At 44.2% G+C, this 25,949-nt stretch overlaps 1 protein-coding gene across 3 annotated transcripts in view; it reads left to right on the forward strand.

The window, feature by feature from the left end:
• HEMK1 (HemK methyltransferase 1, mitochondrial release factors N(5)-glutamine) overlaps window positions 1–25,949 on the forward strand; it is a 52,045-nt gene that overhangs the window by 7,633 nt on the left and 18,463 nt on the right. For 2 of the 3 annotated variants that reach the window (XR_014522336.1, XM_083488761.1), the window contains exons 4-6: window positions 4,120–4,213; window positions 21,593–21,754; window positions 22,271–22,335. Coding sequence is in view for 2 of the 3 variants with exons in the window: in XM_083488761.1 (XP_083344887.1) it covers window positions 4,120–4,213; window positions 21,593–21,754; window positions 22,271–22,335 (321 nt within the window). In the remaining variant the exon portion in view is untranslated. Of the gene's footprint in view, window positions 1–4,119; window positions 4,214–21,592; window positions 21,755–22,270; window positions 22,336–23,649; window positions 24,326–25,949 lie in introns of those variants that run through there. The other variant, XM_083488762.1, reaches the window with a different exon arrangement.

A 25,949-nucleotide genomic window follows, 5' to 3' on the forward strand; every position in this document is an offset into this window, starting at 1 on the left:
AGAATTCAGCGCTCTTGTATTCATTGGAAATAGCACTGTGTGCATGTGTTAATCATGTGTGATTGGATTTAGCCCACTGTGCTCACTATTCCCACTTCTGGAATGTGGCCCCTGACAGCTTTCCACTGCAGTAGTGTGGCCCTCTGCCCAGAAAAGGTTCCCCACCCATGAGTTATGCTTCTGTTCCATAGCAAGGCACTTCTGGAAACATGGGAGAGATACAGCAGGTACAGCCTACTCTGAACCTGTGCTTCCCTTCAGGCATTCCTTTCCATGCTAGAGTGTTTTAGCCATCTAACTATTAATGTTTTTTCCAACCATGTATGCAAAGCAGCTAGTGATATTATAATTTATTGACTACATTTGTATCATACATTTTCTTCAGTGAGCTCCAGGTCATTTACATAGCTCTCCCTGCTATTTTATCTGCAGAACAATCCTGTGTGGTACGTTAGGCTGAGACAGTTGCTGGCCCAACCTCACCCATTGAGCTTCATGGCTGAGTGGGGATTTGACCTGTGTCTCCTCAATTGCACTCTTAACCACTGTAACATAAACACATATTTTTGCTGGCATTTTGCTACCACCAGATGTGGCATGGTTGTCTGAATTGAGTATCACCTGCCTCTTTAGGCATCTGGGATCTTCCTCTTGCATAGCCACTGGATACTTCCTGATGTGTGCAAATCGCGGTTTTTGAGTATTTATACCTTCCACTTAGATTTGGGTCAAAGTGAGAAGAGACAGCCTCTTCTTTCTGACCATTCAGGGGAATTAAGCATTTGCTTACCAAGGAAATATACAGATGGAGGAACTTTACCCTTGATCTATCTATCAATATTTATTAGCTCATGTTGTCACAGCTATTAATTATAGTAAGCAGATTGCTTCCCATGAAGGCAAAATTAAGATATGAAAGCCAGATACTGTACTTAGGTTTTAGTTTGTTTGCATTCTGCTTTTCCTTAGTTAACTATGCCCAAAGGGGCTCACAATAAATATTTACTTATTATCAAGATACATAACATTTGGAAAAATGTATTGTAGGACATAATAAATTGAAATAATACAAAATCAGCAATGCAATAAGCACAAGATTAATTCATTACTACAATGAAATAATCTAGACTTAATATATAACCAGTGGAGAGCTGAACCAAAATTAAGTGACCAAAAAGTAAATATATACAAATAAAGTTAATGCACATTGCTAGTGTTGTGGCAGAGAGCAGCCTGACCAACAGGTCAGAGAGGGCACTGCCTTCTCACAAAGCTAAATGGTTCACAGCTGACTCCTGCAGAGGAGACTTGCAGCTGCAAAATGGATGTGCAGGAGAAGACAGTGTGGTTACATCTTCTTCTCCAGCCTCCCAGAAGTCTGGCTCCTATTGCTATTCTTGCTGCGTTTCAGGTGCTCATTTGTGCCCCAATCATTAGTGCATGTAAAGTTAAGAGTCCCACAAAAGTAGCACGTGCAGCCCAATTCTATTTATGCTTAATTAGTGAGTTTAATGGAACTTAGTTCCTAGTTAGTGTTGTTAAGATTGCATTTACAGCACATTTAATATGTAAGTGGATTGTATATGTGGAGGCTTACAAAAGAGAGAACAACCCTGTCAGCAAAGTTGGGAAAGAAGACAACAATGACAACATGGGAAAGTCCATTGTTAAGTTAACACAAGCTTTGCTCCCAGTTCAGTAAGCAGTTTAAAAAGTAGATGTTGAGATACAAAGATGCTGTGAGCCTTTGGAACCAAAAACAGTTCAAGGTTATGTTGCTGTAGGCAGAAATGCATACAAGTCATCAGTTCCTGTCTCTGGCTTTCTTCTCTTGTTGCCCAGAAATCATGAAGAAGACTCAGGTATTCAAAGTATGAATAAACTATACAAACCCCAACAATAAATGTTGCAGCTGTAGTTGTAGGCCAAGCTAAGCAACCAACTCACCAAGCTTCAGTTCCTGGTTGTTCTTGGACCATCTAATGTTACAAGAGAATGAGAGAGAGAGAGAGAAAAGTGGGTAGCATGGATATTTCTTTCGGTGGTTCAGCTTCAGAAGCTGAAAGGCAATGCAGCCTTCTAAGTTTTCCTTTTTCTTTTTTCCCTATAAGAAAAGATTACAGAATAAAAAAATGCTCGTGATTGGGTTTAGGTACACATCAGATGTGTTAAGCAATGCGGATACCTTTAAGACAAGTGGGCTTTCACAATGCCTTTTGCCTATGAAGAATGATTTAACTGTCAGAGAGTGTGTTGCCTATCTAATAAAGATGCCAGTAGATTTCTTATCTACATTTCTTGGATCTGTACGTACCTGAAAGCTAAAATATATAACCTTATTGGATTCTAAATTAAACATGCTGGATCCTTATCTTGACGCTAGTAAGAGTGTATATTGAGAGATAAAGGGGGTGGGGAGTGAGAATAGTACCTTGGCTAGTTTATGATTCCTCAGGGTAGAATGTGGGGCTTGCTTTTTGTGAGGAGATGGCAAGACTACCTGACCAAGAAGCTTATGGTAACATGACAGCTGCCTGGCCTTCCTATAGTACAGGGATAAGGAGACTGCCCTTCTAGATATTGCACTCCAGCTTCCAGGAGTGGCCGACAAGGAGGGGCAGTAACACACACCTGGTCACTAGCATAGCTGCAGCTTAGCAGGAGGGATATGGGGGGAGTTGTGATGGAGCCAGGAGGGCATGGTGGGAGACAGATTTCCCATCCTTACCATAGTCTTACGAGCCTGATTGTCATATTTTAGCTTTATACAGTGGTACCTCGGGTTACATACGCTTCAGGTTACATATGTTTCAGGTTACAGACTCTGCTAGAAATATTACCTCGGATTAAGAACTTTGCTTCAGGATGAGAACAGAAATCGTGCGGTGGCGGCACAGTGGCAGCAGGAGGCCCCATTAGCTAAAGTGGTGCTTCAGGTTAAGAACAGTTTCAGGTTAAGAACGGACCTCTGGAATGAATTAAGTACTTAACCCCAGGTACCACTGTACTAAGCACCGTCAGGAATGACAGACTTTAGAGACAGGAATCTAGAATAAGTTCCTTCTTGCTGGATGGAATCTACCATGTGAAATGCCAGTGGTGACTTTTTCTGATCCTTGGAACTGGGGATTCAGCACCCACAAAAGGAAGTGTAGGAAAGAGGAATGCTTCACTGGATCAGTTTGCTCGAAGTGGTTATTAAGGGACTGTCTATCCAGAATTATGAATTTTTGCATTGCTCAGTGAATGTCGGAGGAGAGAATTAAACCTGAGCTGCAGGAAAGGGCAACCAAAGAGCTCAAGGGTGTGGAACCAACTCCCCTGTAAGGAAAGACTTCAAAGTTTGGGCTTTGTGTGGGGACATGATCAACGGGGAGCATATCAAGAGGACACATGATAGAAGTGCCAAATTATGCACAGTGTGAAAAAATAGGCCATCTCTCATAATACTAGAACCTGAGATAATCCAGTTGGGAGATTCAGTAAAGACAAAGGGAAACGCTTCTTCATGCAGCACAATACTATGGAATTAGCTTCCACCGGGTGTGGTGTTGGCCACCAACTTTGAATGGCTTCAAGAGGAGATTAGACAAATTCAGGGGAGATAAGGCTATCCGTGGCTAATAGTCATGATGGCTGTGTTACTTCCAGTGCATGAGACTTCTGGATTCCAGATGTGGGGAGCACAAAGAGGTCACTGCTGTCACACTCGTGTCCTGCTTGCAGGCTTTCCACGGGCATCTAGTTGACCACTGTAGGAAACAGAATGCTGGATAAAGATAGGTGTTTGCTTTAATCCAGAAGGGCTCTTACATTCTCATCTGGCTCCTGGTCAGTAGCTTGCAGAATTGCAGATAGCCTGTCACGGAAAACCTGTGGTATCAGTTTTAGCTTCAGTAGCACAGTGCTTCAAACTTCGCATTAGGGAACATTTGAAATCTCTCTTGTCATAGGACTGAATGTTCTTTTTCCTTCCCACTCCACCCATTAGGGAAGGTACTGCCTGTCCAGTTGTTTGTGCTTTGGAAGAGGGTGGTATATTTGAGAATGATGATGAGTTTCTGTAAGCTACTGGATTCTTGGCCAAGTGCACAGTGTAATTCACGTCCTCTGTTCCAGGATGCCAGTGCAATATGTTCTGGGTGAGTGGGATTTCCAGGATCTGACACTCAAGATGAAACCTCCGGTCTTCATTCCTCGACCAGAGACAGAGGCAAGTCATCAAAAGGGACAAACCTCAGCTCTTCTCCAGAGTGGCATTGCTACACACATACGCCCAACTCCACTTAAAGGAAGCACAATATTAGGCAGCCATAAGGACATTCCTTCCCCTGCCTAGTCTTTGCTGCCTGGCCAGTGGGAGAGGTGAGCACTATCAAAGCACAGTCTTTGATGAGGTACATATTTTTACCTTGGTTGGTTGCAGCAAATCTCAGATAGAAAATCTTTAGAATATATGTAGTTGATTTACACACACACACACACACACACACACACACAATGGCAAAGTATGTATGCAGTGACCCAGCTCACGTGTAATGTTAAGCCAGACCATGAATGTCCAGGCTGCTAGAGACAAGATCATGACCACTTTGCTTCTCCAGTCTTGCTTTGGCTGCTGTGAGCTAAGACATGGTTTGGCTTTAAGTATTGTCCAAACCCTGGTTCATAGTTTGTCTTGCTCCAGACAAACCATGAGCTGTAAACCAAGAACAGACCTTGGCTGCAGCTTGTGTGTTAACGAGTGAAACAAGCAGCTCCTCCCCTCCCACTGGTCTTCCACTCAGGATTGCAGCTACTCCTGTTATTTTGGGGTTGTGCTTATTTATTTATTTTTAAAAAAGAATTAGAAGGGGGTGGGAGGTTGGAAATGCATGTGACTGAGCATCACATGTGATTTTGGCCTGGGTTTCATGCTCCTTTTCCAAACTGACATTCCTCTGCTCCAAGAGCGGAATAGAAAGTAGGGCAGGACAATCTCAGCAGTAGCTTGGCACAGCCTAAGAATTGCAAAGTTAGAGTCCCTTCCTTGCTAACCTCCAACCCTTCAGGACTCCGGTGTCCAGTGATCTTTACATATGTGGTGGTCTTTACATATGTAAAGATGGTGCTCTTCTAATAGTCTTCAATTGTGAAATTCTGCTTTTTGTTTCAAAAATGTATATATCTCTTTTGAGGTATAAGCTACCTCTGAAACAATATAAAAACAAAACAACATTATTGGGTAGAGCTTAAACAGAGAGGTTAGACTAAAGAACAAAAACTTGGGTGCATGAAAGAGGCACCATATGCCTCTAAAGTCCAAATTATTTCTCAGTTTTGCCTAACCATGAGGCAAATTATATTCCAGAAGCAAAGGTCCCAGGGATCACAAAATATGGTTTGAGCCATTCAAGAAGGTAGGAGTATCATCTCATAATTTTCTGGCTCCTCTTTAGTTATTTTCTGTATTCTCCTCTGCTCTATCCAAGTGGTTTCTAATGTGCTTTTTTCTCTTCTGATTGTTCCTTTTGCATTTTGCTGTTGCTTAAAATCACAAGACCTAGAAACCTGAAGTTCAACCTATGGAAAGTTCACTGAAGTTTCCAAGGTTCTGTGTCCTCAGGACTGGAAGTTGAAGTTTATTAATTAGACAAAATGAATGCCCATGTCCCATACAAAAGCAGGAACTGCTTTTAACTTTGGTATCCTTTGCATAGATATCTACTATTCTAACAAAGACATCCCAGCTTCAAAGTATCTGTTAATATTTTGGGTGCCAAATCCTTCTGTGCCAAATGGAACTTACAAGATAGTGGATGGCCCAACACAAGTCTATCTGGTGCTATCGCTGTTTCCCATGCTGTGTTGTCACTATCTTCACGCAATATCGCTCCCTGCAATCATTAAACAAATGCCTGCTGTGTGTGATGCAAGTGTTGATAGTAAACACAAGAGTGTGTTGCTTATTTTGCCCATATGCTTGCATGATCGATGTTTGCTCGTGCCAGCCTAGTTTGCAATTCAATGCTGTGTTTGATGTGAACCATTGACTAAGTGCTAACCTCTGTACTTTTTAAAAAAAGCAAAAAGGTATTTGTAATGTGACCTCCTTTTCAAGCCCCAAAGCCCTTGAACTTCTTCCCTGATCCTTCTCTTTGCTAAAGCATGTAAACGCTGGTTTGGCCTGATCTGAACCTGTGGAGTTTGTCAGTGTTTCTCAACTGGCTGCACAGTTTGTAAGGGGTTATATCTGATCTGCTTGCCAGTAATTCACATTAAGCCCCTTGGGACTTAGGAACAGCAGTTTGAAGGCATCATTTTAGAACCAGATTGTGTAGAATGGCTGAAGGTCTTCTTTTCCACCTAGCAGTATGGGACTGATGCCAGTTGATCTTCCAGGAATATTTCACAGATTAATGAGAACACCTGGAATTTGCCAGAAGTTGGGGCTGCCAATTTTAGAGAGACTTGGGGAGGGGGTGTAACTTGCTAACAAAAAACAGCAGCTGCGTAAATGATCATGGTGGAGGAGATAATAAATAAACAGGGAAGTGTTTCCTCCAAAATAACTACATGCGAGATTCAAAATTTAAAAAGAGCAGTGTCACCATCACAGAGCTGCTTCTACACGATTGGTTGTTGCATCACCTCTTTATTTTCCGTGTTGTCCTCTCATCACCCAGGGAAGAGATCACGGCATGCTTAGTTGCTGACCAAACCATCAGTTTTTGAACTCTTGGACTTTGCTATATTTGCAGGTTGCCAAGCACCAAAGCAATAACACAGATCTAAATTCGGAAGGCAGAGCAAATCCACTTCCATCTGCTTTTGGATCATTTTCTATTCTGCTGCTTCTAGACATAGTGCAAGCTATCAACAGGGAAGTCTTCAATTGAAATCTTGCCTCAGCTGTAGTTGCATGTAGCCTCAGCCCTCCATCCCTCTAGCAATATCTAATTTAGTCTACCTTCCAGGAACGTTGTGAGGCTTTATCAGAAACACTTTGAACACTTTAAATTTAAAAATAAATGTTGTTGTTGTTTTGTTGTTGTTAGGAATGCTTGCTCTCATGCATTTGCTGGTGCTTTAGATGCACAGGTCTGGTGGAAAGAATGTCCACATCTTTCGCACAATAACCACATGGATTTAAGGTCAAATTAGGAGATGGATACTTGGATATGAATGGAGGGAGAGTGAGTGTTCAAGCAGTGAGATAATGCCGTATGAATGTGTGACGTCCTGTAATTGCCAGCATTTCATTTATACATATAAACCTGTTGCTCAGGCTGTGTACTTGACCAATTTCTTTAAGCAAAGATCGTGGGCTGCAAAGCCATTATGTAGCATTTGAAAACAACAGGATTTCTCTTGCAGGTACTTACCCCGGAATTTCATTTGAACTCTGGATGATTAAAAAATTGCATTTCAAGGATCATATAGCATATTTTTGTTACCCAGGTAGCTGAGTTTTCATCTGTGAAATACTTAGAAAACTTTCTTATTAATACTTGAGTGATAATTGGCCATTTGCCACAAACTTTCCTACGATGATCTTTGTTGATAAATTGATATAAGGGGAGGGGGCAAACCCATTTGTTCAGTGCCTGCCACAATACAGATCTACTTCTATATGTGTGAGTAGGTGCATGTGTGTAAATAATGTTTTACTTGAGCGGGGGAGAGAATTGGAATATTGTAGGCTTCCCATTAGGGATGCGTGTGGCGCTGTGGGTAAAACCTCAGCACCTAGGACTTGCCGATCGTCAGGGCGGCAGTTCGAATCCCCGCGGCGGGGTGCGCTCCCCTTGCTTGGTCCCAGCGCCTGCCAACCTAGCAGTTCGAAAGCACCCTCGGGTGCAAGTAGATAAATAGGGACCGCTTACTAGCGGGAAGGTAAACGGCGTTTCCGTGTGCTGCGCTGGCTCGCCAGATGCAGCTTGTCGTGCTGGCCACGTGACCCGGAAGTGTCTTCGGACAGCGCTGGCCCCCGGCCTCTTAAGCGAGATGGGCGCGCAACCCCAGAGTCAGACATGACTGGCCCGTACGGGCAGAGGTACCTTTACCTTTACCTTAGGCTTCCCATAGGTGTCTGGTTGACTGTACAGAATGTTGGGCCAGATGGACCTTTGACCTAAACCAGCAGGGCTCTTCTTATGTTTTGCTTTGGGTATCTGAAGAAGTTTGGAAATAAGCATGCAATTTTATACATGGCTACTAGGAAGTCAGTCCTACTGATTTTAGTGGGACTTGCTTTGTAGTGACTGTGCCCAGGATTACAGCCTTCAACTTCAACTTGAGAAAGTTCTCTTTCTCAAGCTCTGGGAGGAAGACCTTTCATTGCCTACAGACAGCCACCCAATCTTAAACAACTCCTAACCCACAATAATACTACAACCAGACTTAGCACGGACACTGGCACCAGAACCTGCAATAAACCCAGATGCCAACTTTGCTGCCACATACACCCGGACAACACCATTACTGGCCCCAACAACATCACACATACCATCTCGGGACTATTTAATTGCTCATCGTCTAACATTGTGTATGCCATCAAATGCCAACAGTGTCCTTCAGCTCTCTATATTGGACAAACAGGACAAACCTTACGCCAAAGAATAAACAGACATAAATCAGACATCAAGAAACACGAACACAGAGAAACCAGTAGGAGAACACTTCAGTCTCCCAGGACATTCTATACAAGATCTCAAAGTAGCTGTTTTACTACAAAGGAATTTCAGAAATAGACTGGAAAGAGAAGCTGCTGAATTGCAACTCATTACCAAACTTAAAACCATGGAGAGACCTGGTCTGAACAGAGACATTGGATTCTTATCTCATTATACATGACTAAGCCATTTTTCACCTTCTCACCCCTTGCCTTTTCCTGTAAGACCTATTGCAGTCGTTAAGAGTCGTCAACAGGCTCATCTCAGCTATCTGCCAATCACCCATTCCCACCACCCTTCTGAGTAATACCCCTCCCCACCTTCTCACTATATAGAAGGATCTGGCAACTTCTGTTTCAGTGTATCTGAAGAAGTGTGCATGCACACGAAAGCTCATACCAAGAACTAACTTAGTTGGTCTTTAAGGTGCTACTGGAAGGAATTTTTTTATTTTGAGCCTTTATATGATTAGATTTTAGGTGGAGAATACACTCCAACATTTTGTTGCAGGTTTCTGTTGCCTCTTTTCACAAGTATTTTTAACACATGGTCCAGGCAAAAAAAAATAAAAATCAGAAGTAATTTTCTGTGGGAGAAGACATGCACCGTATTTTTCGCTCTATAGGACGCACCCGACCATAGGACGCACCTTGTTTTAGAGGGGGAGAACAAGAAAAAAAATTCTCCCCCTCTCTGCTCTGCACCCCTTCAGCGAAGCGGCGGGAGAAACGGAGAATTTTTTTTTCTTGTTCTCCCCCTCTAAAACAAGGTGCATTCAAGGTGCATTCACCCAAAGCCTCTAGAGTGCAGGTCTGTGCGCAGCCTTGCCGCTGCCCCCCGAGCTTGTGGGGCTGGGGGGAAGCGCTGCTTTCCCCCACCGCCAGCCTCAAAGATCCCTGAAGCCTTCGGAGCGCAGCACGAGTTCCCACTGTGCTCCGCAGGCTTCAGGTTCCTTTTGCTGAAGCCAGGAGAGTCTTGCTCTCCTGGCTTCAGCAAAAGGAACCCGAAGCCTTCGGAGCGCAGCGCGGGTTCCCACTGCGCTCCAAAGGCTTCAGGTGGCTATCCCTGAAGCCTGGAGAGTGAGAGGGGTCGGTGCACACCGACCCCTCTCGCTCTCCAGGCTTCAGCAAAAGCAGCGTGGAGGGAGCGCTCCCTCTGCCCTTTGGGGGCTTTGTGTTGCTATCGCTGAAGCCAAGGAGCCTGCATTCGCTCCATAGGACGCACACACATTTCCCCTTAATTTTTGGAGGGGGAAAAGTGTGTCCTATAGAGCGAAAAATACGGTATACCATCATCAAACCTTTTATTGGCATCACATACAAACATCCATAGCAAATCAATACAGAATTACCACCTCCCCAGTGACACAAAATATTTGTCAAATGAAAAGAGGCAAAGCAGTCTAACGTTACATCTCTAGGTCTCCTGGGAGATCAGACATCAGCAATGTGTTTCGACAATTAAAAAAACAGATAAAGCTATTTAGCTACTAACTTGGTGAGCTCCTAATCATTCCCCAGTAATAGTAAATGTATGACCTCCAACTCTTGTTTCTATTTGGGGATGCAGAGTTGATCTAGGAACTGCTGGCGGAGATCAGCATATAATTTACATTTAAGGACCATGTGTGTAAGAGTTTCCACCTGATGGTCTTCACATGGGCAAATTCTGTCTCCTTCCACCATGCCAGAGAACCTTCCCCAAAGGAGGTTTGATGGATTTGAATTTAACCTGGCCAACGAAAATGCCCTTCTTTCTTGAGGGTTAAGCAAAAATTCAAGATAATTATGGTTAATTTCATGTGCCCAAGAAAGATGAAAGTGAAGAGGGGAACACATTTTTTCTGCTGCTGCTGTTAGTTCCTGACGTCCAGTGTCCCACAACCTTGTTTTTATTATAGCCTTGGCAGATGGTGGGGACACTGCTCACAAAAGTTCCACTAACAACCCAAATTTCTGTACCTTTATGTTAAACCGTTGTAGCCCTGGGGAAGGAAAGGGGTCTAAAAAAACTTCACTGAGGAGAGGATCTTTATCTGTTGTGAGGCAGATGTTTAACCAGCATAGACGAAATCTCGCCTAGGCAATGGTCTCTACCTTGTGTTGACCTCCCTCTAGACACAAGGCTGCATGGGTTACACAATGTGGGACAGCAAAAATCTTAAAAAGGAAAGCTGCCTGCACTCATTCTACCAGCTGGGTAAACCCTGGCAGCCAGACTGGAATTCCATAGAGCAGTTGAGCTATAATTTTGGCGTTGAAGACCTTGAAGGCAGAGGGGATGTGCGGATTACCTCTTGTTTTGAAGAAACATATTATGGCCTGCATAGACATCTTACTGGCATTCACCGCCATTAGATGGTATGAGGACCATAGAAGCCTATGATGGAATGTAATTCCCAGATAGTTAAATTTGAATGCCTGCTGAATGGATTTCCCACCAAATGCCCAGCTATAGCTCTTGCGTGAATTCCCAAAAACCATTATTTTGCTTTTATCAAAGTTCATACACAATTTCATTCTGGACAGATAGTCAATACAGGAGTTTAGCAATCGTTTTAAGCCAATTCTGGTCCATGAGAGCAAAATCATATCATCTGCGTATAGGAGGAGTTCCCATTGGCTTATCATAATATTTTCCCCTAAATATGTGCTCTTATTAACTTTGTAAAGTCAGGGAGACACAGCTTAGAGAAGCATCCTGCCACATTCCACGATAACAACTTCAGAGAGGAATATTGCACCAGGTTCCCGGCCATGGCATAAAGTCAGTCTAGGTGCATGTCGAAAGGTTGGCTATTGCTTGGAGCCCCAGACGGTTCCTGATGTATTTTCTCCACTACCTCTGGGGCCGCGGTTATTAGTCCGTGGACCCTGGTGTCATCACTTCTTGAACTAGCAACTGATCATACTCAAGTTGTCAATTTGGGGGGTAAGTTCACTAGAACTTGGAGCAATTTTAGAATAATACTCCCTTGTAGTTTCTCCTGGAGGGATTTCCTCTGTTAAAATGACCTCTGATGACCAAGCCAGCATTTATGGGTCGGGGCATGGATTGATGTATTAAAATGTCAATTTCCTGTAGATGGACTTTGGGGCAGTCCTGGAACACTGGGGGGAGAGTGAGTTGATTAGTGATATGTACTGAATTCAGCAAGTTTGGCATTGTGATTCCTTCCCGGGGAATTTCTAGTTGGGCTTCGGCTGAGTTCGGACGTCCAGTATCCCGAGAGATATATCTTGTTTGTTTTTAGAATATCCCCCTTGCTTCTGAGTAACTTCTAATCTAGCTTGCTTGTCATCCATATCTATATCCTCTCTAACAGGCCTTTTAGTGTTCATATTCATGCAGCCCACATTGGCCAGATCCAGGGGTTTTGCCTTGGTCTTGTTGAAATCACGCAGCAAGACTTGGATACGGTTTGTTAAATCCTCTAATTCTGCTAGAACAGGGTTAGTTGGTGCTTTAATTATCGCTGTTGTTTCCTCAGTATTCCTTTGGAGCAGCAATTTCTTCAGAGGCACTAATTGAGGCCTCTCCGGATTAACTGGAGCTATAGCAGAATCAGCCAGAGGGGCTGGCTGATTTCTGGGAAGGTTTAACCTTGAGAGTGATGTTATTCTTAGCTCAAGAGTTAGTCGACTAGCAGGCCTTTGACTGCCTGATAATAAAGGCACAGCGTCCAAGTCTGCAAACACCCTTCTGATTGAAATGTGAAATCTACTTAAAAAGTCACACATTTTAGGAAGCAGCAGGGGAATGGCATGGCTATGAAATTTGAGAAGCAGTCTTATTACATTTGGATGGCTCGGCAATTTTTCTATTGTTTTTAGGTCCAAAGAACCTATGTTTAATCGCAGTAGTTTGGATAAGGAGGAGCAAACTCTTGGTCTGGTAATCCAGCGCCCTTTGTTCTCCCAATTATTTCGGATGATCAAAGCTATCTGATCCAACTGCAAACACCTTCTAGTGGGATGTGGGCCATTGGTCTTATTCCGGGGACAGAATTTAATCTGAGCTTCTTGGGTGCTCTTCCTTGAAGGATTGAAGGGCTCCAGCCTGCTTTGTTGAGCATTCTCAGCATTCTTCCCCTGGGGCTCAGGGGACCGCACCAGGCTCTCCTCCTTCTGACCCCTCGCCACACGATCCTCAATGCTCTCCAACTTCCAGAAGATCAACGTCAGAGACCTTCCAGTGAGTAGTCTTTGCTCTCCAATCAAGCTTAGCAATTCTTCAGTAAATAACTCCTCTGTTGCTTCAGGCAGTTTGGGTAGCTTTTGAGATGTTATTTGGGCGGTGGTATGGGCTTGCTGCTTGAGCTGCTTGGGTTGCTTTGATCTTTGAGAGCTTTCCTGTAGGTCTGTTTTCTTTAAACCTTTTGATCTAGGGCCTTTTGGCTGCTTGGGGGGATCTTCCCAGACCCTGTCTAACTGCTGAGAATTTGAACTATCTAGGGACTGTTCATCACGCTATGGAGATTATCCCCCTCCTGCCATTGCTCTTCCGACCTTGATCCTAGTCCTTCAGTAGCCTCTTGTGCTGTTTCAGGAGTTATCCAGTCCGAGAAGTCAGTCAGACTTAGTTGTTTAGATTTGGATCTGGTCAAGCGGCTTGGCACGGTAAGCACTTTCTGCCGCAGCAGCTGCTTTTCCTTGGGCATCAGGGCAAGGTCAAGACCCCCGGAACAATCCAAAACAATCCTTGTTTCTTACGATTTGTTCAGTTTCCGAGCTGGGGGAGAGGGTGTCACTCCTCAGCTGCCTCAAAGGATTTGTGTATACGATTTGAATCTATGAGCTAAATAAACTTTGCTGTTTATATTTCTAGGATTTTCTGCAGCACATGCTATCCAACTGTCTTCTGTTTACGGGTTTTTGTTAAGCCACCAGAGGGCAGTCATGTTTTAAGCTGTCAAACAGCTCTTACCTTCACAAATCTCCTTTCTTGTAACTTGAATCCATTGGTCTAGTTCCTACCTTCCGAAGCAGGAGAAAACAACAACTGCTCTTCCTTGCCCTGTATCTTGTGTGCAAACTGAAGGACATTTTCTGTAGGGATTACCAGGATAAGAGGTGCAATGCCTTCTTCTATCAGCAAGTGTTTATGCTAGAGATGACGTTGGAACCAGAGCACTGTTATGGCATACAGTGACTTAGTTCACACATCACATGTTTAAACCATGGTTTTAAACCCACCCTGGTTTAATCTGAAGAAGCAGCATGATAGTTCACACTGCCAAAAACTATCCATGGCTGCTGTCCACAACTGTTATGTGCTACCTCTGCTGTTGCAGGCAATACGCCTCTGAATGCCAGTTGCTGAGAAAGGGAGAGTGCAGTTGCACTCGGGTTGTACATGTGGACTTCACATAGGCAGCTGGTGAGAACATGGTGCTGGAGTAGATGGGCCATTAGCCTGGTCCAGATGGACTCTTCTTATGTTCTTAATATGGGATAGACTGCCCTACTTTTTCACTTGAAAAAGGCAACCAAAATGATCAATTAATGGGGGCACTGCCTTCAGGGTCAGACACAGGCCACACCTCTCAGTACCAGTGGCTAGAGATTCACAAGTGTGGGGAATGCTGTTGCACTTGGGTGTGGCTTGCAAGCTCTCATGGAGCATCTGGTTGGCAGCTGTGGAAACAGGATGCTGAGGGCCTTTGGCCTGATCCAGTAGGGCTTTTCTTACATCTCTACTAGAACCCTGGGATCATCTAATGTAGCTGAATGTTGGAAAATTTAGAGCAGATGAAATGAAGGACTTCTTTGCACAGCACTGTTGCACTTAAAAGGGCCCCGGCACGCGGTCTCCCACTAAGCAATACTCAGAGGAAACCCATTAAAACTCAACAGATATGGGTACCTTAAGTCTGTTGATTTCAGTGGGTCTTCTCTGGGTACGACTTTATCTGGATACAACCCAAATGCCTTCTCCTCACATGAAAGAAATTCATAGCCCCCCCCCCCCGAATAACTTCTCCATGAATTTAAAAGGCTATCCACTTCCAGAGATCAGTATTCTGCCATTAATAGCAGGCACCAGCAGTAGTGCTGAATTGGCACTGTCAGTGGCCATGGAGGCTTGTCCATTAGGGCAAACAGGGAACTGATCCGCCAACCTCAATTGCCCCCACCTACCTGCTTTCTTACAGCCAGTCCAGGGGGTGGCACTGGCTCTCAGCTTCCTCCTATTTAGTCCTAGGGTTGCCTTTGTATAACTCATCAGAGATCCAAACTAGTATTAGTTGGCATGGTCGGTCGTAGCCTCTGCCTCTCTGTGCCATTGGCTCTGGCTCCACCTACCCTTAGCCTCCCTGATTTCTGCCCTGCCATTCCCAATGGGCACTAGCCACCACAGGGCAATGTGCCCACACTGCCCCAACCTTGCTGCTGCCGCTTGCCATCCCAGTAAGCAGTGGTGCCAGCTCCATGGCTCTTCCCCATCAACCATTCCTACCTGTGTATAGCTATGACTTGGGAACTGTTAGCAGTTTTCATTCCTGTAGTCCTGTTTTGGACCTGTCCTATTTCTTTGTCAGTCCTGTTCTACACCATTACATACTATGGAACTAATTCATTTCATTGTTTTCTGGCCAAACTATTTTACTTCTGGAGTTTGCAGGGAGGTAACATCCCTTTCACCTTGCTATGCATGATTTTATGCATCTCTCATGTTCCTCCTTAACTACTTTTCTGAGCTAAAATGTTCCAGACATTTGTGGGCCTTTTCTCATGGGGGAATTCTTACAGCAGTGAAGGTCCTTCCTAATGCAACTATTCTTTCTTAGTAAAGATTGCATGGCTATTCTGTCACTTCTTGTTTCTTACAATGGTGTCTTAAGAGTTTAGGATGTTAGCTTTGCATCATAACATCCTGTACATCCTAGAGAACTGGGAGACTTCCTTTTTCATCTTACCTTTTACCCAGCCAAAAGACAGCTAGGAGATATTGATTTTGTGTGTGACAGCTGCCCCCCCCCCCCCAATAACAGGACAGGAGGAATGCCTTGGTATTTCCGGGAAGCAAATTGGAATATGGAGAAACTGTTTAGTATTCCTTCAGATGAATGAAATGAAACTATACCAGAGCTCATGCTATATTGACCCCCTGAGCAGCAGAGTTAAGGGGCATGATGAAATAAGTTTGCATTATCTCATTGAACTGCACTTTGTCAATAATTTAGTCAGGGAAAATAATGCTTTCCTGTACAGTGGTACCTTGGGTTTAGTACTTAATTCGTTCCGGAGGTCCATTCTTAACCTGAAACTGTTCTTAATCTGAAGCGCCACTTTAGCTAATGGGGCCTCCCACTGCCGCCGCGCTGCCGGAGCATGATTTCTATTCTCATCCTGAAGCAAAGCACTTAACCCGAGGTACTATTTCTGGGTTAGCAGAGTCTGTAACCTGAAGCGTATGTAACCCGAGGTACCACTGTATGTTGTCATACAGTGCCAACATACTACTTGCAAAAATTTCAGAATGCTTTACTGGGTTGTTTCTAAATAATTTCTGGCCCAGTCAAGCCTTTGCAAGTTGTTGACACGACATCTGGAGACACATAGATTGTATGTTCAGGTGAGGTGATCTTCCCTTACAAAACTCCCAGAATTAACTTTCTGGGGAAATGTTTTCCAGATTAGAAACTTGTACTTCCAGGAATGTATCTTCTGGTGAAGGCATCCACAAAGTTCATGGAACTAAGAGAGTCTGCTCCAGCCCTCTTTCCTTCAGCATTGTTCCTATATTCTACTTTGAATATTCATATGCCAGTGTTCCACTAAAAGCAGGACACACACACATGTTTACCACAACTAAAAATTTAAAATTGTAGAAATGTTTGTATAAGGCAGTAAAATATTTTGTGCATCAGCACAATAATCAACAAAATATCTAGTAAAACATAATCATCACCTGCTATTGTAATGGCCTACTAAACCCTTAACTATACAAGAATAGACAAACACAGATCTTATAGCAGCATCCTGCCCCATTCCTCTTACAGCATTTTATGCTGTTGTTTTTCTTGATCATCGTTTAAAGCAAATGAAAACCAAGTAGTCCTCTTTTTTTGGTTTCTCTCTCTCCCCTGCCCTTCCCTCAGTGTCTCTCCCAATGATAGTTCAATATATACCAGAGCAAAGCTGTTGAAAAAGCTGGTGCTGCTGTTTTCAAGGCCGGAAGGGAGGGAGGGAGGGAGGTTTCATTTTGAAATGCTTTTGCTCCGCCTCCAGTTCTAGGAAAGAGGTACTAAAATCCTCAAACTGCTTTTTGTAACCTGTGCCAGTGACTCAGACTGGCAGGGTGTCTAGCATGTGGGATGTGCTCATAGTGAATGACTAGTAGGTAGTGCTCTTAAGCAGTTACGTGCATTGTGATATTCCCAGAGGTCGAGCCTGTTACCACCACGCTGATGACTCATCTATCCAGTTGCTGCGGGGTATACATGAAACTAGGTCAGATGCCTCTTCAGTGTTTTAGCATGCCATGTGGAAAAGGCTGCAGACAACATGGAAGAAACTGTGACCAATGTGCTACTGATTCTTCTAACCTCATAATTTTATCCTCTGTAGCTCTGATTCTCTGTAGCTGCATCATTAGGCTGCGTCCAGACCACCGCTCTTAATTTCCCCATTTTCCCCTTCGCTGTTCTGGTTCTAATCTTGGAACATTTTGCCCTACGCTAGCTCCTTGTTCTCCTGGGATTACCAGCATAGTTTTATTTGTAGTAGTAGTAGTATTTCTTGATAAAGGCTGCATCTCTGACATTGTTCCATTTGCACCCTAGTAGAAATACGATGCAGTCTGCATATATATATATATATATATATATATATATATATATATATATGCTTTTGTAGATTTTCACGGGTACAGGAATGCAGGTTTTGGTGTCTTCGGGTGTCTTCCCGTGTAAGAGTTGGGGTGTCTAGGCGACGTGTCTAGGCACAGGGCACAAAACCACAGCTCGCCCCTATACACGAAGCCAAGCCAGAGCACAACTAAGTGCAGTACAGCCATCTTCTCAGAAAAACTCTTCACAAGCTCAAGAGGTCAAGACACGAAAGCTTTAGCAACTAATCCACACTTAATGACCCACCTAAGTGGTACTCAGAATATCACTCAAGAAATCACTCAAGATATCCCTCAAGTAATTAAGGAACAAAAGAAGAAAAGGCACACTAACCTGGGAACTTCCTCTCTGCCCAGAACGTTGGAGGCTATACACCACACCCCCTCAACAATATTTATAGGAACTCAAACACTGAGATCCTGCTCTGTTCCAGTAACAAGAAGCCGAAAGCACCAGCCTGAAGATGACGAGTGAGACCTCGTCGAAACGTCGCCTAGACACCCCAACTCTTACACGGGAAGACACCCGAAGACACCAAAACCTGCATATATATATATATATATATGCTTTCGTAGATTTTCACGGGTACAGGAATGCAGGTTTTGGTGTCTTCGGGTGTCTTCCCGTGTAAGAGTTGGGGTGTCTAGGCGACGTTTCGACGAGGTCTCACTCGTCATCTTCAGGCTGGTGCTTTCGGCTTCTTGTTACTGGAACAGAGCAGGATCTCAGTGTTTGAGTTCCTATAAATACTGTTGAGGGGGTGTGGTGTATAGCCTCCAACTTTCTGGGCAGAGAGGAAGTTCCCAGGTTAGTGTGCCTTTTCTTCTTTTGTTCCTTAATTACTTGAGGGATATCTTGAGTGATTTCTTGAGTGATATTCTGAGTACCACTTAGGTGGGTCATTAGGTGTGGATTAGTTGCTAAAGCTTTCGTGTCTTGACCTCTTGAGCTTGTGAAGAGTTTTTCTGAGAAGATGGCTGTACTGCACTTAGTTGTGCTCTGGCTTGGCTTCGTGTATAGGGGCGAGCTGTGGTTTTGTGCCCTGTGCCAGCCAGATCTGTGTAGGGATTGCAGGGGGGTGCAGCATCCGGAGGTGCCACTATGGTTTGGCTACTGGATGGTGTCTGTAATTTATCTGTGGAGAGGGTCTGGGTTTGGGTCTGGTGTGGTTGATTGGTGATGGCGTTCTGTGTGCCTCTGGTTCTGGTGTCGGTTTTTGTGGGGAGGGCTAATTTCCAGATGTCTGGCAGGCGGGACGTGTCGTCACGCTTGTTCATGTTGTGAGGGTGTTTCTCTATCTCGATGGCTTCCATGATTATTCTCTTGTGGTGATGTTCCATGTTAAAGAGCAATTTGGAATCTGCAAAATTAATTTCGTGTCCTGTTTCTTTCATGTGTTGGAAAAGAGAGGAAGTTTTTTCTTCTTTTTTGACGGCATTCTTGGGCTATACACCACACCCCCTCAACAGTATTTATAGGAACTCAAACACTGAGATCCTGCTCTGTTCCAGTAACAAGAAGCCGAAAGCACCAGCCTGAAGATGACGAGTGAGACCTCGTCGAAACGTCGCCTAGACACCCCAACTCTTACACGGGAAGACACCCGAAGACACCAAAACCTGCATATATATCTATATATATATATATATATATATATATATATATATATATATATATATGGGAGGGGAGCCTTTAATGGAGATAGTGAGAGTAACCAGTTTCTGAGATAATGATGCAGCAAGATTTAGCTTTTCCTAGAAGAAATTATAATTCAGAATTACTAATATGCCAGGGTGCATAGATGTAGTGGTTCAAATTCAAGATGGTGTGTGTGTGTGTGTGTGTGTGTGTGTGTGTGTGTGTGTGTGTGTACCAGCAACTGATATTCAGAGGCCCATTGGCTCTAAGAAAGGTAGGACATAGTCATTGTGGCTGGTAGCTGTTGATAGCCTTGTGCCCCATGAATTTCAAAGCCATCACTGCCTCCTATGGGAATGAGTTCCATAGTTTAACAATGTGCCATGCGAAGTAGTTTCTTTGATATGTCCTGAATTCCTCCGACATTCAGCTTCACAAGTTCTAGAGTCCTGTCTGCATTTACCTAGTTGGAAGTCCCACTAAATTCGGCGCAATGTGAATCAAAATACCCTGCATGCTGAATGGGTAATCCAGTTAAACCCACTCTCTTATATACCCATAAATTAATGGCATTCACCGGTCCATTGGTTAAGGATGAAACTAGACATGGTGATGGCAGGCCTGGCTTTATGTCGAGCACATATAAGCCAACCAAAGAGCCTACTGATGAGGAAAGCCTCTGGGAGGACCAACTATGGGAGGTTTAAGACATGGGTAGGGCTAGTGTGGAAGATCTAGCAGTCTTCTTTCCCCCTGTGCTCCTTTTTCTCCCACCCTTTTTTTTTTACTGGGCACAGATCCAGGGTTGCATGGATCTGCCTCTGTTGATATGGAATTTTGATCCTTAAAGCAGTAAGCTAACAAGGAAAAGGGCGGAAGCAGGGCCCTTCTTTATGCAACTGTTATATAAACACCACCGTGAATATAAGCTCATTGTTTGTATGCTCATGTTATACGTCTCAGCATTCCATCCTGGTGCTTGAAATTTTTCCTGAAGTGCTGAGGCCTTTGTATGTACAACACACATTGCTGCAAAGTACCAGAAAGCCAGCACGCTCAAGGGTGCTTTTGCTGACAAAGCTTTCTAAGTATGGGTACAAACTTCACCTGCAAATTCGTGGAAGTGCCCCTTTTATGACCGCTGCCGGCAGCACAATTCCCATCTCTTAGTTGAAAAAGAGAGAGCAAAACAAATGAAAGTAGAGAGTACTAGAGACCTGTGTTTCCTGAGTTTCTGTGTAATCTCCAGCCTTCTTGTGGGAGCTTTAAGAATATTCTCTGTGTGAGCATAGGCTGCTTGTGAAGGGGGGGGGGGTGGAAACTCTCCTACACCAAAAATACTAATCCTTTTCTTTTCATCACTACAGCTTTGCATTTGTGAGAATGTAGCCCAGGATGAGTTTCTTGTTGCATACTGTCATCTGTTCCCCTCTCCCCTTGCTTTGTACATAATCCATTATTCTCACTTTTAGATTAGGAAAATTAATTTAATTCTGGAATGCATATGAACATGGCCTCAGGCATTGAGGGCCTCCTAAAACAGGCTTCACCAACCTGGTGCCCTCCAGATGTTTTGGACAAGGTGGGGCTGATGGGAGCTAGAGTCCTAGAGCATTCATAGAATTGAACAACCTGCAGGCTGAGTCCTATGCTGAGCATCATCCCTCCCTTTTCCCCATGTCAGTGTGAATATCTCTAGTCATCCACTCCCCACAGGTAATTGTTTTGCAGCAAACCCTGAAGGACTCCTCTGCCCCAATTTCTACATTTCATTACCAGTTTTCAACATCCTAATAGTTCCCACAGCAACCAGCCATGCTGCAAACACGTGGGAGAAAACTGGAAGAGACAGATGGGATTCCTTCTAGGCTTCTGTAGCCTCAGATGTACTATTATGACCCACTTTCTGGTTGCTCAATTTCCAGAGGAGGAGGTATGCAAATACACAGGTGTAACAGGCAAACAGGCGTCTCTCCTGGGGAAAACTTTTTGGTCTAAAGCCACTCAGGTGAAGAAAGCTGCCCTTCTGAAAAGTCTCCATTCCACACTAATGCAGGCATTAATGTACACACACAAAATACTAACAATAACTCAACATTATTAAAGCCCTATCATTTTTTTTGCCTTTGCACTTTGGGGCATTTGCGTTGTTCTTACAGGCTTTGTTTCTGCATGGTGAAGGGGTTTTGTACAGGTTTTCACTGCATACAAAACTATTGTGCTAATGTTATTAAGGGTTCCTAGGCATCCTTTTTAAAGAAATAAACGAGGACCCTTTTCACAGCACTTGGCTTTATAATATATAATATATTGTGTTCAGCACATGCCTCAACACACCAGCTAATTCTACAGTATCATACAGAAAGCTCTGCATTCAGACAGTAAACTGAGAAATTAGGGTCAGACTTCAGTGGACTCATCACAGAACCTGCTTCTTACCTGCTAGGAACTGGTCTCCCTTATTGTGGATGAAGAATGCAGGAAGCGATCGACCTCAGCAAACTGCAAGCACCCCCAGCTGTCTGCAGAGAACAGTGGGCTTGTGATCCTGGAGGTTGGCTGTGGCTCAGGGGCGATTGCTCTGAGTCTCCTGAAGAAGCTGCCTCATGTGAGTGAAATTTTCATTTATGACAATAATGTTGAGAGACCTGCCCCTGCCCTGCTTCACTAGGAAACAAGACGAGCCACTGCTTCCAAAAGTTTGCCACCTGAGGTCTAAAAGTCAAGAACAAACATCATATTCATTTATTTATTTTTTGCTCCAGCAGCCTCGTACTTGGCATGGCTCAGGAATTCCCAGGGTGGTTTAACAATCATTCCCTCTTCGCAGGCAACTCTTGGAACTGTAGCTCTGTGAGGGGAATAGGGGATCTCCTACCAGCTTTCAGCATGCCTAACAAACTACATTTCCCAGGATTCTTTGGGAGAAGCCATATAAAAGTAGTATGAAACTGCTTTGAATATATAGTGCAGATGGGGGCTTAGAAAGAGCTCTGTTCCAAAGCATTACAGTGGCCTTGCTCATCTCAGTTGCTCCAAAGGGCATTTTTTTCCCACCAGCTGTGCCCAAGAAATTATTTCATGTTTGCTTCTGTTGTGCTTGTTCCCTTTCTTTCTTTCTTAGAGCAGAGTCATTGCCACAGATAAATCACAAGCTGCTGTGAATCTCACCAAGGAAAATGCAGCAAGGTAAGAGCACTGTAAGGACGCGGGTGGCACTGTGGGTAAAACCTCAGTGCCTAGGACTTGCTGATCGCAAGGTCGGCGGTTCGAATCCCGCGGCGGGGTGAGCTCCCGTCGTTCAGTCCCAGCTCCTGCCCACCTAGCAGTTCGAAAGCACCCCTAAGTGCAAGTAGATAAATAGGTACCACTTTATAGCGGGAAGGTAAACAGCGTTTCCGTGTGCGGCGCTGGTGCTGGCTCGCCAGATGCAGCTTCGTCACGCTGGCCACGTGACCCGGAAGTGTCTCCGGACAGCGCTGGCTCCCGGCCTCTTGAGCGAGATGAGCGCGCAACCCTAGAGTCGGACCTGACTGGTCCATACGGGCAGGGGTACCTTTACCTTTAAGAGCACGTACCCTATATATACTAATAGCCAACATTTTCTATTTCTTTAACAATGTGTCTGACATTTGGTCAGTTTTACTGGTGCTCTGTTCCTAATTTCAGGCAGTTTAAACAAAGCATCTGAGTTGTATAAACAAACATTTTTAATGGTCAGGATTTAAAACCGTGGGATGCAGCGTAAACAACTCTGCCGTAACTCTCCAAGCGCTATTGCACTTGTATATTAGAAGGCATTACTAAATCAACTATCATACAACCAACCTATAATTACTGGAGAAACTCGATCAGATTTTTTTTAAAAAATAAGACAAGATTAAGATCTTGGCTGTGAGAACCTGCTCCCTGACTGACTCCAGCTACAAAAGCTGAGGCAGCTGAACAGATTCTTGGGTCGGGGTATAGCTTAGTGGATTTTGCTGCTGTTGGTGTTGCCCCAATTGTTTACAATGTTTTAAATTGTTTTTAACTGCTTTTTAACTTTGTAATTTGGGGGTTTCATTATTTTTTAAAAAAGGGAGTAAGACATTCCTAGGAAGAGAAGAGCTGGGAATAACAGGGGCGACCCCAATCACAGTAATTCAGGGTAGGAGGGCAGGCCAGGTAAAGGGCAAATACCACAGGCAGTTAGTGGCTGTACCCTGTGCCAGCTCCTCCTCCAATCTGACATGTTGCGGTTGTCCTATCAGTCAGCCCTTGACTCTGTGGCTGCTGTTGATGAATGCCAGGGGTGCTCTGAGTAAGACCTCTCTCATCCATGGTCTGATAATGGATGAGGAGGCTGATCTGGTCTGTATCACTGAGACCTGGGTGAGTGAGCAGTCTGGAGTTGGTCCCACGCAGCTGTGCCCACCTGGGTACTCAAGCATCAGGGCAGACTTGAGGGACAGGGAGGGCAAGTTGCTGTCATCTATAGAGATCCCATCTCTCTTTCTCCAGGCTCTCTGTCCAGTTTGGGGAAACTAGAATTGAGTTCCTGGCATTGGGCAGTCAGGACAGATTAGGGAGTCTGCTAGTTTACCACCATTTCCCAGGAGTTTCCTTGCCTGAGCTGACAGAACTGGTCTTGGAAGTGGTGTTGAGGACTCCCAAGACCGCTGGTTTTGGAGGACTTCAACATTTGTGCCAAGGCAACTGGCTCAGGACATCATTGCTGCCATGATTATCGTGGAGCTGTCCCAACATGTCATCGGACCAACACATAAGGCAAGCCACAGTCTGGACCTTATTCTCTCAACTGAGCAGAAAAAAAGGTGATCTGAAAGTGAATGATATTGACATCAGCCCCTTCTCACGGTCAGATTACTTTCTGTTGAGATTTAGGCTTTCAGCACCTTTCCCCCTCTACAGAGGGGGAAATTAACACGTGAGAAAGGGCCTCAGATGATGAACGTAGAATCTGGCATGGTTTATACAGGGAGAGGCGTCCTTAAGGCCCTTCTTTTTGTATTTCCTCCACAAGAGTTCCAGACGGTGGCAACACATGAACAGGCCTTTTCTGCAGTGGCCCCCCTTTTGTGGAATGCTCTCCCCAGGGAGACTCACCTGGTACCGTCATTACATATCTTTAGGCGCCAGGCAAAAACATTTCTCTATAACCAGGCCTTTGGCTGATTAACATTCTACAAATATGATTTGGGAGATTTGTGGGAGGAGGTGGGTTATTGGTTTGTTTTTGTTTTATTATGTATTTTGTGTTCTCATTTTGTATTTTTATGTTGTGAACCACCATGTGATCTTCGGATGAAGAGCAGTATACAAATTTAAATTCTTATTCTTATTAATACATTGTTTAATTTTACCCAGGTTTTTAAATATAAACAAGTTTTACAGTATAAGACATGGGCTCGCTCTATCATCATGATCAAGTTAAATTAATTACTAAATATCACCTGTTGGTTATGTGACAGAGTGAAGAAAGGAACAATAAACATATGCCTTCTTTTTATTTCATAAGAGTTACCCTTTCTTAATTATGGCTTTGTTCTCTTCTGACAGCTAGAGACTTTACTTTATTCCCCTTCCTGTAGCACCCAGACCCATTTGGGATGTTTACACAGTAATTCAGAGATTGTGTTGTAATATCAGTAGATAACAATGGGTGCAACACTGTAGAGCTATCTCATAGGAGGAGTATTTTGATACCTGTGAATTTCTGATTAACAAGCATGACTACTTTTCTGCTGTGCTGGTGGGGGTGGGGGGGAGAGGAATCCGTTCAGAATGGCAGCAGAGTTGGGGGAAAGTTGAACCAACTAACATGTGAGCAGGAGACAGTTGCATTAGTTTAGTTTAAGATCATGAAAATTGCAGCTTGCAGGTGGAACCGCCGATATTCTGAGTTAGACTGCTGGGCCTCTTTTAGGCCACCACATTCTGCTCCAATTATTGCTGAGCTAGTCACAAGCATTTTTGCCCTCTGCAAAGGTGCCCTTCCCACTTTGGCTATTCTTTGCAAGTCTTCACAAAAGAAAATTCAAGGGATCAGATCAGGGGTGAGTGGTTGGAGAAGAGCCCAGCCCCTCTGCTTCAGTAATGGAGACAGCTTTCTCTCTCATCCTTGAGATTGAATATGCCCACCTAGGCATGTCACAGCTATTGGTGCAAGTCTTGGGGGCCTGTCAGCTCCTCACCACCATCTATTCATTTGCCCTCTATCTCTGACCCAGTCTGCACAATTTCCTAGAGCAGTGGTAGGGAGCCAGTGGCATTCGAGATGTTTTTGGGCTCTTATCTGCCCCAGACAGGGCAAGTGGAGGGTTCTGCTCCATCGCTTCCCTACTTGCATGCTTGAAGAGGGCAATTAGACAGGTGACCGGGCAGGTAGGAACAGAACCACTGTAGTCCAGTGTCTCCACACTGCATCCCACACAGTTGATCTAGGAAGAGACCATATTCAATGATATCAAAAGCTGCTGAGTGATCACGTAAGAGTAATAGGGTTGCACTTCCCCTGCCACTTTCCCAATACAGGTCATCCATTAGGGTGACCAAGACTGATTCAGTCCCGAAACCAGGACTAAACCAAGACTGAAGTGGATCCAAATAACCAGTGTCATCCAGGAGCACTTGCAGTAGTAGAGAGGACTGCAGCCTGTTGATGAGTTAATTATCAGAAGGGACTCTTATCCTACTGTAGATTATCCCTCTGTTTCTTGAAAAGATATGCCCTCTGCAAATAGTTTTGCTAACCAAGACTATTAGTAATATTTGGTGGAGTAAATGAGTCCTAAAGGACT

Source organism: Podarcis liolepis (genome assembly GCF_965112155.1).
Source record: "Podarcis liolepis genome assembly, chromosome: 2".
In the NCBI taxonomy this organism is placed as follows: domain Eukaryota; kingdom Metazoa; phylum Chordata; class Lepidosauria; order Squamata; family Lacertidae; genus Podarcis; species Podarcis liolepis.